This window comes from Aethalodelphis obliquidens, unplaced genomic scaffold (assembly GCF_003676395.1).
Source record: "Aethalodelphis obliquidens isolate GAN/ISIS:26980383/991018 unplaced genomic scaffold, ASM367639v1 scaffold28, whole genome shotgun sequence".
In the NCBI taxonomy this organism is placed as follows: domain Eukaryota; kingdom Metazoa; phylum Chordata; class Mammalia; order Artiodactyla; family Delphinidae; genus Aethalodelphis; species Aethalodelphis obliquidens.
This window is the reverse complement of record NW_020837972.1, coordinates 2,639,073-2,653,794: the sequence shown is the minus strand read 5'-3', so window position 1 is coordinate 2,653,794 and position 14,722 is coordinate 2,639,073. Positions and strand designations below refer to the sequence as shown.

The following is a 14,722-nucleotide window of genomic DNA, read 5'->3' as shown; positions in this document are numbered from 1 at the left end:
CCCCCTTCCCAAGCTCAAACACAGTACAAAACGGAAGCTTAGGAAATTCAGCTCGCAAAAAGACCCTGAGGACAGGATTCGAACCCCTCAGTACCCAAGAGAAGTTCCCACTACGACTCACCGCGAGCCCACCTAGCACCGCACACTCTGAGCAGCCGTAGCCAGCGGAGTGGCGCTAAACCCGCTGATACAAACTCCACCCTCAGCCAATCAAAACACCCCTCCGCCCCCGCCGGACCAATGACAAACAGCGGATGTGGCGGCCCACATAGCCTCAATGCTTTCTGGGAGTTGTAGTTTAAAACGCAGAGCGGGACTCAAAATCCAGGTTCCCCCCGGGTAGTCCCGCCCCCTCAGCTTCCCGGCCAATCAGCAGCACCAGTCTGGTCGACCACTTTCTCTCCCCAACAGGTGACCGCGGGGAGGCCGGCCGCCAGCCAGATGTGGTGCGGAAGAACCAGGGCCTTGCTCCGGGTGTCGGGGTTATGGCCGACAGGGGTGCTCGGGAGGAGACCGCTAAACTGCAGTGCTGCGTCACTGGCGGGAAGCAACTCCCCCCGGTGTTGGAACTGCGGCGGCCTAGGGGGCCCCTTGCGGGGGGACCGGTTCTTCTGCCCTCAGTGCTGCGCGCTGCAGCCACCTGACCCCACGCGAGACTACTTCAGCCTCATGGACTGGTAAGGGAGGCGGTTTCGGGAAATACGTCTGGGCGTGCGAGATGGAGGGCTGGTCAGGCTAAGGGAGGAGAAGGCGGGACCAGTTACATGGGTGGGCGGAGCCCTAGAGAACAGGGGCCGGGGGTGGGGCCTGGGAGAAGGTGGGTGGGATGTGTCGGGAGAGGAAACCGAGGGGCCGGACTGAGCGGCCAAGGTTTGTGGGATGACGACGAGAGTGGAGCGCGGACTGGTGGGGCGAGGAGTGTGATTAGGCGAAATTGAGGTTTGGAGCCTGCAATGGAGGGAGACTTGAGGGGCGGGATCTGAGAGAAGGAAGTTCAGAGGTGGGGCCTGAGGGAAGGGTGCTTGCGCGGCCCTTGGCGGATGGAGTCTTGAGGAATAGGTTCAGAAGGTTTAAAGTTGGGTTGAGACTTTTAAGAAAGAAATAATGAGGTGTTATCCAAAATGAGAGAGTAAGAGCAAAGAAAAACTTAATGCTATGGGCAGAGTCTAAGGGAAAAGTGAGAATTGGAAGGTCTGAGAAATAGATGTTTTTTCTGTTTACCTCCGAAGGTTGAGGAGCTTGGAGAGGTGGTGAAGTTTGGGCGAAGCTAAACTAATGAGATAGGGCACGCTCTGGGAATAGAAAGCGAAGAGGATTCGATTAAAATAAAGTGAGAGGTAGAGATGAAGGGACCTGGGCCTTAGAAAAATAGAGTGGGATTCAGGAATGCCTCTTCCCCGTAACTCTGGGCTCTGGCCCCACCAGTCACTGAGCATTTATGAAGGGTTGCAGTAACACTGCTCTTTACGTTGTTCAATCATACCAATCTTGTTCCCACTTCAAGGCCTTTGCATGTTCCCTGTGCCTGAATGACTCTTTCCTGTGATCTTCAGTTACTCCTCATCATCATTCAGGTCTCAGCTCAAATGTCATCTCTTTGTCCAGCACATCTACCATTCTCTTATCCTATTCTGTTTTCCTTTGCTGTACCTACCACTTTTTGAAATAGCTCTGTCTATATGTTTATTGCGTCATCCCCCATGAGAACAGGAACCAGGCCCATACTATACAAATCTATAAACATTTGATGCATGAATTTCATCTCCTGATTTCCTTCCAGCAACCGCTCCTTCAGAGTTGACACTGCAAAGCTCCAGCATAGGTACCAGCAACTACAGCGTCTTATCCACCCAGATTTCTTCAGCCAGAGGTCTCAGGTAGCCTATTGGCCACCCATAATCACACCCAAACACGTGTGTACCCTGGGTGGGTGGCAGTGTCCTTATGGTTATCAAGGACAGAGCTGGACAGCCAGCTTCGCCCTGAGGTAGCCTGACCCCAGCCATCCAGATGCTGGACCTGTCTTACACTCAGAGCTTTTACCTGATTTCCCAGCAGAATTAGAACCCATCACCTGAAAATAAAAACAGCTTATCCCATACTGGTTCTCCTTTGGTCACTTCCTTATGTGCTTGCCCATCAGTATTTTATGAAACAGTTTGTGAATGTAAGATGGCCTATTTGCATGGTAATATGACTATCTTCATTTCCACTTACAGACTGAAAAGGATTTCTCAGAGAAGCATTCGACCCTTGTTAATGATGCCTATAAGACTCTTCTGGCTCCCCTGAGCAGGGGACTATACCTTGTAAGGTGATTTTCCCACCCTTCTATCATGACAGCCTGGTCCCATTGCTCTGTAGGACAGCTGCTCCCCTGTGTTCAACAGAAGAGTGCTTGAGACCCGAGCTAATCTAGGGACCCAACGATAATTAACCTCAAAGATACTATTACATGAGTATAGTTTTCTCTGAGTATGTCTGTAAATCTTACTTGCCCAATTGCCTTTTTTTTTTTTTTTTTTTTTTTACCATTTTCTATAAATTTCAAGGATTAGATAGTGCTGGCTTTTAGGGAAGAGTAATTTTTGTTTTTTTGTGGGGGAGAAGTGAGCACCTTAGAATTTTAGGATTTAATAGAATTTTTACAAATATCTAATTCAACCTCCTTCCACTTTTTTCCCAAGTGGAAGAATGACTCCCCCGAGGTCACATAGTGCCAGGTAGCCGGGAGTGATCCCATCCCAGCACTCCTATCTCAGTCTAACTTTCCAGTACCCTACCCTCACACTTTCACTATTGAGACAGTTCAGGTTTTCCCTGTGAGTGGCATTCTGTTCTGAATGGTGAGGAGGATTTATGGTGAGGAGGATTTATGACTCTGGCCATAGTTTCTTGAATTAAACTTATTTTCCCTGCTTTATGCCCCAATAGCTAAAGCTCTGTGGAGTAGAGATTCCCGAAGGGACAGATTATGAAATGGACAGTCAATTCCTCATGGAAATAATGGAAATCAATGAAAAACTTGCAGAAGCTCAAGGTGAAACTGCCATGAAAGAGATGGAATCTATTGTCAGAGGTAAAAGATAAAATACCACCGACTGCATTTTATTGCTATTTTGAGTACATGTAGGGGTTAAGTGAAAAATGGATATAAAGACTACATATTGGCCTTCATAATGATTCAGGGAATTTTTTTTTTCTTGATTACGCTGAAACCCATTTTGTTTAGAGGTTAGGCTTGCAAAATTCCTAATTCTCTGGAAGGCGGACTTAAACCAAGAATGTAATAGTATTTTGCAGATTGCTGTGCTCCTTCTCACCCATGACATCCTTTGGATATCTCTGACAAGAAAAATAGGCCTCAGAAGTTCATGGGAATGCCCAAGGTCACACAGCAGATATAGCAGAGCAAAGTTTGAAACCTTGATCTTATGATCCCATATTGCTTTACTTTCCACTTTATTCCATAGTGTATCAGTCAGGGTTCTCCAGAGAAACAGAATCAGTAGTGTATGTGTATGTGGAGAGAGAGAAATTTATTTTAAGGAATGGCTCATGTGATTATGAGAGCTAGCAAGTTCAAAATATGTAGATAGACTAACAGGCTGGAAGCTCAGGCAGGACTTCTATGTTAGTCATGAGGCAGAAATCCTTCCTTGGGAAACCTCAGTTTTTGCTTACTACCTTCAACTGATTGGATGAGGCCCACCTATGTTATGGAAGATAATCTCCTTAAAGTCAACTGACGGTAAATGTTAATCACATCTACAGAATACCTTCACAGCAACATCTAGACTAGTGTTTGATCAAACAATTGGGCACCACAGCCTAAACAAGCTGGCACATAAAATTAACCATGCCATATAGAAAAGGCTCCAGGTTTCTCATTCAAATTATGCAGATATGAACTTTCACAAATGTTATGGCATGCCTACTGTATCAGGCACTGTGCAGGACACCGCGGATACAGCAGTGAACAAGAAAGACATGGCCTGGGCCTTCTTGGAGTTTATATATTCCAACTCAGTGTGTCCCAAATGGAAGTCATGAGCATCTCTCTTCTGCTCCTCTGCTGATGTTCGCTTTCTAAGTGAATGACGCTCTGCAGTTGTACAAGTCCAAAACACCGAGGAGGTGTCCTTCACAACTTATTCTCCCTTACCCCCATAGACAGTCCATCACCGAGTCTTGAAAAGCTGACCTTCTAAATGTGTCTCAGATCCATCTATACATTTTCACTGCCACCACCCTGTCCCAAGCTACCATTCTCTCTCACCCAGACAACTGGAGTAACTCCACACTGGTCCGTCTCTACCTTCAATCTGATATATTCCTACCCTGTCACTTGTGTGATCTTTTTGAAACCCAAATCTAATCATATCACCCTTGGCCTTGCTTAAAAACTTTAAGTGGCTCCCCGCCCCCTGCCTCAGGTTAAAGAAACCTGCATGGCTTGTTCTCTGCTTCCTCCCATTTGCTCCTTCCACTCCAGCCACACAGATTGCTTCTAGTTCTTCATCTGTACCTTGTACCTCCCTACCCAGGGCATTTGCACATGCTGTTGCTTCTGCCTGAAACCCTCTTCTCCTCTACCCCATCTATTTAACTCTTCCTCCTTCAGATCTGGGGGCAATCCTCACTTCCTCAGAGAATCTGCAGACGACCTCTCTGTCTATACCTTTTGGTCGTGGGTACCCCTCCTTTGTAGGATTAATCACTGGTCTATGTGAGATTACTGGACCAATATCAGCCTCCTCTACTAGACCAGAAGTTCTACAGAGGCAGAAATTGTGTCTTCTTTTTGCTTCCCTCACATCCTTAGCACATGCAGTAGTACTTGGAGTATAATAGGGACTCAGTAAATATTTGTCAAGTGAGTGAATAAATAACAAACAAAGAAGTTAAAAGCAGTAAAATAGAAGTTGTGGTGGGGGAGCTGTCAGCTAGGGTTGTACCAGCAACATTAGGGCTGGGTGGTGTTGGGGAAAGAGAAACTCGGGATTTTTAGTCAGAAGGCCCAGCTGCACGGCTTTGGAAGGCAGAGGTTCATGAAGCTCTGGGTGAGGTGGACTTGGGTTCAGTCCCAACACTGCCACTGACTTTTTGTGTGACCTTCAGTGAAGTGACTTCACTCCTCTGAGCTTCAGTTTCCTCATCTGTAAAATGGAGATAATATTAGTACTGGTTGTTGCAACAATTAAGTTAAAGCATGTAAAACACTTGACACAGTGTCTGGCCCGTGGTAAGTTCCCAATAAATGGTGGGGGTTATTTCTAGCTCTATAGTTAACATCTCGTTTTGAGCAGGTCACTGACCTTCATTTAGAGTAATTCCTAAATTTCCTTTTACCTGCTAAGGCCCAGGTAATGTGAACGTTCAAGCGCATGAGCTAGATAGTTTTGGGGTCAGGACTTCAGAGCCTCCAGACTCCTAATCCAGTGTTCTTTTGTCAACACCACGTTGCTACCTGAGAAGCGAGTTTGCAACCACTGGACCAGAAGTCAGTTGACTTGGGGTCTGCTCTTAGCTCCTCCACTCACCAACCATGTGACCATATATGTTCTCCCAGTACCTGTCATTGCTTACCATGGGGATATAATGTATTTGAAAGTGCTTTGAAAGCAGGCACCATATAAATGATTGATACTGTTTGTATCTGAAAAAGGCACTTATCATACAATTTTCCAATGAGGAGACAATAAAAATGTGAGGTAGCTGTCCTTTACTTCATCTGGCATCTTCTCACTTAAGGTACAATATGATCGAAATGTTTCATTTTCCTGAGAGGCTGTATAATTTGCTAGTAGTTGCCTGACACACTCTAATGCCCTGCTGATAGGCAAGTCCCGCTTGTTAATTTTCTCCTAGCTGAAATCTGGAAGACTCAGAGTGCCTTGTGGAGATAATCTAAGGCACTTCTTTGTCTTTTTTTTTTTTTTTTTTTTAATGCTTCTATAGCCATTTTATGAGCTTTGGTGATTGCCCCTCAGACCTTTCGTGGATAGAAAAACAGTGTAACTAAGATCAGCCAGAGCTGCACTAAACAGGAGCTGCCATCGTGGAACTGTAGAGACAGGTTATGAGGCCTTACCCTTGAATCCAAACTCCCTGCTCTGTTGTGTTCACAACAACAATATGACAAAGCGTTGTCTTCATATTATGAGTCTATTTAAGTAGAAAAATTAAGATAATGTTTTTCTTTTTCAGCTAAACAGAAAGAATTGACTGACAATGTGAGCAGAGCTTTTGAAAGAGGTACTTCCTTCATTTCTTGACTTTCTTAAATATGGAAAGAAATTGTAAGCACTGAGGTATAACCATCCATTCAATAAGTAGCTATTATATGCCCATCCTATGACAGGTACATGGGAGCTATAAAATATAGATGAGTCTACATATCTGCCTTCAAGGATTCACAGTCTTGCTAGAGAAACAAGGGGTGTGCCCAAACCAGTGATAACGCCCATTGAAGATTAGATGAGAGAAAGTGCTCCCATTCCCCTTTAGCAAGTAGGAGAAGATAAGGTGAGGGATGTGGGCTGAAGCCAACACAGGCAGGCTCTGAGGGCAAGGCTGCACAGTCAACATTTGGCAAAGCCCGCACACCCCTTTCTTCTGCAAAGCCCAGGAGGAGAATCCCATGGCCGAGCAGTGCCCAGATTGCAAATAGGGCGTGTTCATCCTTGTCCCCACTGCTCCTGGCTCTCAGGCTAAAGAGACTAGATCTATTTCTAGCTATTTTTAAGCAAGAACAGCCTTCCTCTCCATCCTGACTTGTGCCACTCCTTATAAGAGCTTAATAGCCCTTTGGCTTAGGGATCGTTTGACTACAGAAAGGAGAACGCAACTCATACTAGCCCAGATAAAAGGAGGTTACTCTAAGGAATCAGGTCTATCTCTCAGAATCCAAAGTCCCTGAGATGAGTATAGTATTGTGTGATAAGAGCTTTTCTAGAACAAGACCTGGGAACCAGAAAGCAGTCTGGAACCAAGACTGTGGTCCTGAACTTGGTGGCCTAGCTGACCACTCCGTCCTTCTCCCCACCGCTATACACCAGTTCCGTCTGCTTCCTTATTGGTGCTCCAAACTGGCCTCCCCCACTGGATGACTCCTCAGTCCCCCTTGGTCTATTACCTCATAAGAACAAGGCCTTTTACCATCTGACTAGAGTCTTCTAGATCCAATCTAGATTCCTGGGAGGGGGGATTTGATTGCCCCAGTTTGAGTCAGATGTCCACTCCAGTCCGATCACTGAGGGCCAAGGAGATAAGCTTGCACAGTGTACTGCCTACTTTGTAGGGACTGTAGGAGTTTATTCTGAGAAGCAGGCAGAAGGTGGCGGGGAGGGAGGGGTGTCTCTAAAAAGATGGGTAGGAATATAGATTAATAGCAGAAAAGACAGGAAGCTGGCCCAACGTATCTGCCTGAAATCCATGTCCCCAGCCTACTGGTTAAGATGGTCAGATTATGTTCCACCAAGTTCCTGTTATACCTTTGTGGGCTTTTATTTTTTTAATTATAAAATACAATTTCTTAAAGAATGAATAGTACATAAGTACAATGGAAGAATAACAACAGAAGAAACACCCATGTCCCCACCACCCAGATTAAGAAATAGAAAAAAGGTGCTCAACATCACTAATCATTAGGGAAATGAAAATCAAAACCACAGTGAGATACCACCTCACACCTATAAAGATGGATGCTATTAAAAAAAAAAGAGAAAATAGCAAATGTGGGCAAGGATGTGGAGAAGTTGGGACCTTGGTGCACTGCTGGTGGGAATGTAAAATAGTGCACCCACTGTGGAAAACAGTATGGCAGTTCCTCAAAAAATTAAAAATAGAATTACGGTGCAATCCAGCAATTCCACTTCTGGGTGCACACCTAAAGAATTGACAGCAGGAACTCAGAGAGATGCACTGTCACAGATAAACAAAGCCAGATACTAGTTAACGTGGTAAGGACAGATTTGAATCAGTAATAACTATGGTGATAGGGAAAAGAGTCCAGCGTGAACTGAACTCAATTTCGATTTGTACAGAGATAACTGGGCATTTTAAAGGGAGAATGAGGGAGTAGGGCAGGGGTGCACAGGGGCTCAGTAGAATTGGGGAAGTGAAATATTACAAAAAGCGGGAAGAAGGAGTTGGTCCTATGAAACCCATCTGGGTTTGTTAATTGGCCCTTATGGAAGTTAGGCTCCCACCCTCCCACAGAGCCTGGAGACAGGGGCCCTATCATCAGGTGTTGACTGGAACAAACAGCAAGAAAGAGACAGAAGAGACCTTCTTTCCTCTGAGCGACATAAGTCCATTTCTCACTCAGTCTTTTGTTTATGAAGGACTAGCTGAGCCATCTGTTGAGGCCTGATAGTAGAGGATATTTGGGGGATGACATGAGCAAATGTGCATTTAATGAGGAGCATCTCTATGGAAACGAAAAGGAAAACAAAGGTCAATGTCTGGAGCCGACTATAACCCCAGTTTCTGAGTCCAGAGGGCAGCCACCTGAGAAGACACTGACCGCTTAAGCATCTTTAGGTGGTGGCATGAGGACAGCAGAGGCAGTCTGACGCATCTCCTGGCTTATAGTTTGAATGTTTGTGGTGATGGCAGAGACATCAGCATCCCAGTCATGGTTATTCCCCAGAGCACAGTATGGAAGGTGTGCGCTTTCTGAGTGGCCCGTGTACCAGCAGCTCCAGGCACAAAGGTTGCCCGTGATTCGTTGTGATGAGTTCTTTGAAGTTTCTATCAAGTCCTCCAGCGTCAGCTTGCAGGACTTTACCAGATCCTGGAGGAAAGGGGCAGCTATAAGACAACCTGAGTCCCACTGAGGATCTGGGCAGTCAGGTTTTAGTTCTTAGTGACAGTAAGTCAGGAGGGAGGGAGGAACATTGGAAACATTGGTTTGGAAAGTTGTAGCCAGATGTTGAAAGAAACTAGAAGAATTGAGGATTTGCTGAGGGCCGACAAAATGTGTAAGGATCCAGTTCAGTTTACAAGTAGAAAATAAAACCTCAAAGACAATGAACAGGACAGGATTCTGATCACTCGCAAGGTTGTGTTATTCTTTTCCACTGAAACATAAAATTTCTCTCCACAATCACCCCCTCTTTTTAATCAAAGATAAAGTAACATTGTTCTTGTTTACAAAATAAATTTAGTTTCATGAAATTTGGCCTGATTATTTATTAAGTGCAGCAAGAATGGTAACTGACCATAAAGGCCTTTTTAAGTTTTCCTAATGGAACTTTTTACAGGCATAACTGGTTTTATTGCACTTTGCAGATACTGCATTTTTTACGAATTGAAGGTTTGTAGCACTCCTGTGGTGTCAGATGATGGTTAGCATTTTTCTGCAGTAAAATATTTTTAATTAAGGTATGTACATTGTTTCTTTAGACCTAATGCTATTGTGCACTTAATAGACTCTAGTACAGTATCAATACTTACATGCACTGGGAAACCAAAAAATTTGTGTGACTTGCTTTATTTCAACATTCACTTTGTTGCAGTGGTCTGGAACCCAGCCCCCAGTATCTCTGAGGTCTGCCTGTATCTCAGATTAGAATCTGCCTGAAATCTCAGATTAGACTTGAAAAACCTCTCTGCTAGGAAGTCAAGCCAAGATTTCTCCATCAGAATTCTTCACCTGCATTACCTATAGTTTAAGGTGAATTCCTGTCTTCCCAACGTCCCCCAAATATTCTAAGATTCATGGGCCTGCCGAGTGCCCTTAATCACCTGTAAGGCTGGGAACCCTGTAAACCAGATACCAGGCCAGTTTTTGCAATAGGGCTTTGAAAGCATTATCTCTATAAAATCAACCTTATTTCCTTAAAATTGATGACTTTATGCATCATTTTCAAATATGACATTCCCGTCAAAGCCTTATTTTTAATTATGTCCTATCACAAAGAGGACAGATTCTTACTGAAGCTATGCAAATAACTATATTGCCGTGAAAACAAGAATACTCAACAATAGTTTCTAACTTTTTGAGGGATCAGGCAGGGAGAAGAAGATGTTTTAATTTTGTTTACAAAAGTGTATAATTTACTAGATTGTTAATGAGTCATAGATAGCTTAAGAGAAAAGGAAAGGGGATTTCCTCATATTAGAAAATAGAACATTTAAAAGCCAGCAATAGTTCGAATAAAAAATTACAATCAACTTATCAGTTTACTCGATCCTATGTAGTTAATTTTGTTCTGCTTGATCTTGGGTTAGCAGTTTCATGAACCCATCAGCTTTTTCATTAGCATTTTGGAAATTCTGACTTGGTCGACTGATTTGAACTCAGTAATGTAAGCAATGCCATCAGAAGCCTGTACCACAGAGTACCTGGTACAGTACCTGTTTATTGATCACAAGTACTCTGGCTTATAGCTGGTTGTAAGAGCTTTTAGGAAAGCATCAGAGTAAGGTAACAACCATCCATGGATAGCAAAAGACTTAAAATGGCCATAGTTAAAGATCTGATGAGAGGTTATTATAAAAATAACACAACTGAAAAGGAAATCTAGTTGTTTCTGTGACATATCACATTTTAAAATAATAACTGGGCGATAACATCTTTTTTTTTTTTAAACAGAAGAAATTTATTTTCTTACAGTTCTAGAGACTGGAAGTCTGGGGTCAAGGTGCCAGCGTGGTTGGGCTCTGGTGAGAGCTCTCTTCTTGGCTTGCAGATGGTTGCTTTCTTGTTGTGTCCTCACATAGCACAGAAAGAGAAAGAGGAAGAGGAGTAAGAGAGAAAAAGAGAGGGGGGGGGGGAGAGAGAGAGAGAGGAAAAAGCCCACAGTTTTTTGTTTTGTTTTGTTTTTTGCGGTACACGGGCCTCTCACTGTTGTGGCCTCTCCTGTTGCGGAGCACAGGCTCCGGATGTGCAGGCTCGGCGGCCATGGCTCACAGGCCCAGCCGCTCTGCGGCATGTGGGATCTTCCCGGACCGGGACACGAACCCATGTCCCCTGCATCAGCAGGCGGACTCTCAACCACTGTGCCACCAGGGAAGCCCTGGGCGATAACATCTTACCAGGATATATCATGGATAATGAGGGCATTGACAAATTCTAAGAACTTTGTACAATTTCTGAAATAATAACATTTAACCCATATAAAAATAACCTAGGGAAGGTTAAGTATCTTTTCTTTGACACTGCTTCCATTGTAATTTAATATATCAAATAAACCTACTCAGTTTAACATCTCTCTTTATACAAGGTGAGAGAACAAATCCTTTGAGGTTTTCCAGGGGACCTCTCAGAAACTTCAAAGTCAGTTCAAAATCAAGAAGACTTTATTGGGCTTCCCTGGTGGTGCAGTGGTTGAGAGTCCGCCTGCCGATGCAGGGGACACGGGTTTGTGCCCCGGTCCAGGAAGATCCCACACACCGCAGAGCAGCTAGGCCCGTGAGCCATGGCCGCTGAGCCTGCACGTTCGGAGCCTGTGCTCCGCAACGGGAGAGGCCACAGCAGTGAGAGGCCCGCGTACCACAAAAAAAAAAAAAAGTATGCTTGCGTTATATTTAATGTTAACAACTCTGAAGACATATCCATTTTATTAAACCAAGAACATCCTCTAGTTTTATTTACCAAAGATTTACCCAAATTACATGGAATTGAAAACATTTGAGTTGGGTCTTATATTTCTGGAAGTTTTAGGAAGATTTAATTTATGTAAGTACTCATTTCTCTCTAAGCAAATTAGGATAGAGTTCCTTCAGAGGATTTTATAAATTAATTTCATAATACCATCTGAAGGTAGGGAAATATATGTTTATGTATATGTTTATGTATATATGTATATGTTTATGTTTATGTATATGTTAAATATATGTTTATGTATATGTTTATGTATATATGTATATGTTTATAGATATATAAATATACAGACAGATGCAAATAGATCTTACAGGTTTCATTAAAAAATTCTGTCATGAATCAGGCACAAATAAGATAATATAAAACTCACTTTATGTGAGGTGATGGATGTTAACTAAACTTTTTGTGGTAATCATTTTGCAATATGTACATATATCAAATCATGTTATACACCTAAAACTAATATGACTTTATGTCAGTTATATCTCAGTAAAACTGGGAAATTAAAGAAAAAAATTTAAACTCTCTAGTTTATATGGGTAGTTCTCATTTTTGCTCTATTTTATATATTTATCTGAATTGAGTTTCTGGCAGATGGAGCAAGTTTTAAAAGTTGCCTGCTCAACGTGAGTTGTAGAGGTTTTTTAAAGGTTTTTTTGGTTTGGTTGTTTGTTTTTTTGTTTTGGGGTGGGTTTTTTTTGCCCTGATATATAATCTTAGTGGAGTCTGTGGACTAAATATCTGTTTCCAGTTAGCTTTTTTTTTTCTTTTCAGCTTCAGGTGGTTGCTTTTGGAGGTACCTGAGTCCCTTGCAAGCCCCTGATGGGGACAGGAGGCCCAAAAGTCCAGTGCTTGTAGGAAGTTGGGGGGCGGGAGTGGGAAGGGAAAGGTCTGGTAGGATGGACAGAGGGACTGAGGAGGTAGGGGCTTGAGGGGGGCTTATCAAAGGATGCGAGAGAAGGGAATATGGAAGGTGGTAAGAGGAGGGAGGAGGAGGCGAGAGGTCTTAAAGGAGCCAGTGTGGGGAATCTTAAGTCTCTCAAAGAAGCCAGAGAAATTCCAATTTTTCCTATGTACAGGTAGACCACAGAGGTACTGCAGGTTTGGTTCCAGACCACCACAAGAAAGTAAATATTGCAATAAAACAAGTCACATGAATTTTTTTTTCCCTGCATGTCAAAGTTTGTTTACACTAATTGTAGTCTATTAAGTGTGCAGTAGCATTATGTCTAATAAAACCAATTAATTAAAAAATACTTTATTGCTAAAAATTGCTAACCATGCTCTGAGCCTTCAGTGAGTCATAATCTTTTAAACATAGCAACATCAAAGATCACTGATGACAGATCACCAGAACAAATATAATAATAATGAAAGTTTGAAAAATTGGGAGAATTACCAAAGTCTGACACAGGGACACGAAGTGAGCAAATGCTGTTGGGGAAATGTTATACATAGACTTGCTCAACGCAGGGTTGCCACAAACCTTCAATTTGTAAAAAACGCAGTATCTGCAAAGCGTGATAAAACAAGATCTGCCTATAAAGTCACAGCAGCAAGAAAAGAGGTAGATCAAGCACCATGGTGACACGCAGTCAGTAGAAGTTCAAGAAGGAGGAGGACTGACAAGTTCCCATGGGAGGAGCAGGGTCAAATAGAACATAGAGGCCTCTCAAGGAGCCAGGAAAAAGAAAATGTCCAGCCCGGGAGTCAATTCCCACTCGAAACGAGGAGCTGGGGCTTCCCTGGTGGCGCAGTGGTTGAGAGTCTGCCTGCCGTTGCAGGGGACACGGGTTCGTGCCCCGGTCCGGGAAGATCCCACATGCCGCAGAGCGGCTGGGCCCGTGAGCCATGGCCGCTGAGCCTGCGCCTCCGGTGCCTGTGCTCCGCAACAGGAGAGGCCACGATAGTGAGAGGCCCACATACAGCAAAAAAACAAACAAAAAAAAAACGACCACTGCCTTCAAGCCCCTGGTAGGCCCTTTGTAATTGCATTCCCCTTCCCTGGTAGCAACTATTCTCCTGAATTTTTGTACTAACCATTCCCTTGCTTTTCTTGGTAGTTTTAACCATATATGAATATAACGGTGTATTATGTTATTACACATAAATCTAAGGGTTTCTCAACCTTGGTACTACCAACATTTCGGGCCAGATAATTCTTTGTCATGGGGGGCTGTCCTGTACACTGTAGGCTGTTTGGCAGCACCTCTGGCCTCTGCCCACTAGATGTCAGTGCCACCTCCCCAGGGTGACAACCAAAAACGTCTCCAGACATTGCCAAACATCCCCAGAGGCGAGAAATCACCTGCAGTCAAGAACCACGGGTCTAAGGGCATCTTTCCAGAACCTGCCAGCCTCCTGGGAGCAGCTCTGTATCGCAGCACCTGGCACAGAGGAAGCACCAGGTGCTTCCACATCCTCGTCAGGGTTACACCACCGTGTATGACAGGGGAAAACTCTTAAAACACAACTTAGTTATTGGGTATTATCCTGAAGAAGAAGAGCAGCTTCTCATTTAAAGTCTGAATCCTGTGAAGAAGCATGCTTTTGCTCCCTTTGGTTAAGCCCTTTATCCCCTGAACAATCCAGATGTTTTCTCTTTCTCAAATCTACTGAGTAATTGATCAGCCTTCCAGAGCCCAGGGCTCAGCTTTGATCCAGCTGCCTTGGATAATAGAGTGATTTTATTCTTGCTTGAAATGAAGCCTCGCATTAATGTCTCTCTTTATTTCAGATGATTTTGAAAAAGCCAAGGAACTTTTAACAAAGATGAGATACTTTTCAAACGTTGAAGAAAAGATTAAGTTAAAGAAGATTCCCCTCTAATTGTTGCTAATTTTAAAGTTTTAAAAATAAAGTTCTTATCTATTTCTTTTCTGGACTCTGCTGATTCAGAGTAGAGGTGTTTCAACCGCTTTGACCATCTTTCTTTTCTTTCTTTCTTTTTTTATGGCTATGTTGGGTCTTTGTTGCTGTGCACGGGCTTTTCTCTAGTTGCAGTGAGCAGGGTCTACTCTTCGTTGGCGGTGCGCGGGCTTCTCATTGTCATGGCTTCTCTTGTTGCTGAGCACGGGCTCTAGGCACGCTGGCTCAGTAGTTGTGGCT

General features: G+C 43.7%; 2 protein-coding genes across 13 annotated transcripts in view; one reads left to right on the top strand and one right to left on the bottom strand.

Moving 5' to 3' along the window:
* Positions 1 to 439, bottom strand: part of CHEK2 (checkpoint kinase 2) — a 40,255-nt gene extending 39,816 nt beyond the window's left edge. For 2 of the 6 annotated variants that reach the window (XM_027124394.1, XM_027124396.1), the window contains exon 1: positions 122 to 428. The gene's annotated coding sequence lies outside the window, so the exon portion shown is untranslated. Of the gene's footprint in view, positions 1 to 121 lie in introns of all 6 variants that reach the window. The other 4 variants (XR_003436665.1, XM_027124399.1, XM_027124398.1 and 1 more) reach the window with 4 other exon arrangements.
* HSCB (HscB mitochondrial iron-sulfur cluster cochaperone) lies at positions 362 to 14,498 on the top strand. Of its 7 annotated transcripts, XM_027124401.1 has the most exons (6): positions 366 to 677; positions 1,781 to 1,877; positions 2,220 to 2,309; positions 2,935 to 3,079; positions 6,211 to 6,258; positions 14,352 to 14,498. In XM_027124401.1, the coding sequence occupies exons 1-6, from the start codon at positions 442 to 444 to the stop codon at positions 14,441 to 14,443; spliced, it is 708 nt and encodes a 235-aa protein (XP_026980202.1). In that variant the 5' UTR covers positions 366 to 441; the 3' UTR covers positions 14,444 to 14,498. The 7 variants fall into 7 exon arrangements, with proteins under 7 accessions (XP_026980205.1, XP_026980204.1, XP_026980202.1 ...); XM_027124403.1 differs by lacking the exon at positions 2,220 to 2,309 and having other exon boundaries at positions 364 to 677; XM_027124405.1 differs by lacking the exon at positions 1,781 to 1,877 and having other exon boundaries at positions 571 to 677.
* The last annotated feature ends 224 nt before the right edge of the window (positions 14,499 to 14,722 follow it).

Bases quoted from the DNA above. Each gene is read 5' to 3' on its own strand.
- HSCB (XM_027124401.1), top strand. From the start codon at position 442: ATGTGGTGCGGAAGAACCAGGGCCTTGCTCCGGGTGTCGGGGTTATGG. The intron at 678-1,780 runs GTAAGGGAGGCG...ATTTCCTTCCAG, and splicing joins TACTTCAGCCTCATGGACTG to CAACCGCTCCTTCAGAGTTG. The intron at 6,259-14,351 runs GTACTTCCTTCA...TCTTTATTTCAG, and splicing joins GAGCAGAGCTTTTGAAAGAG to ATGATTTTGAAAAAGCCAAG.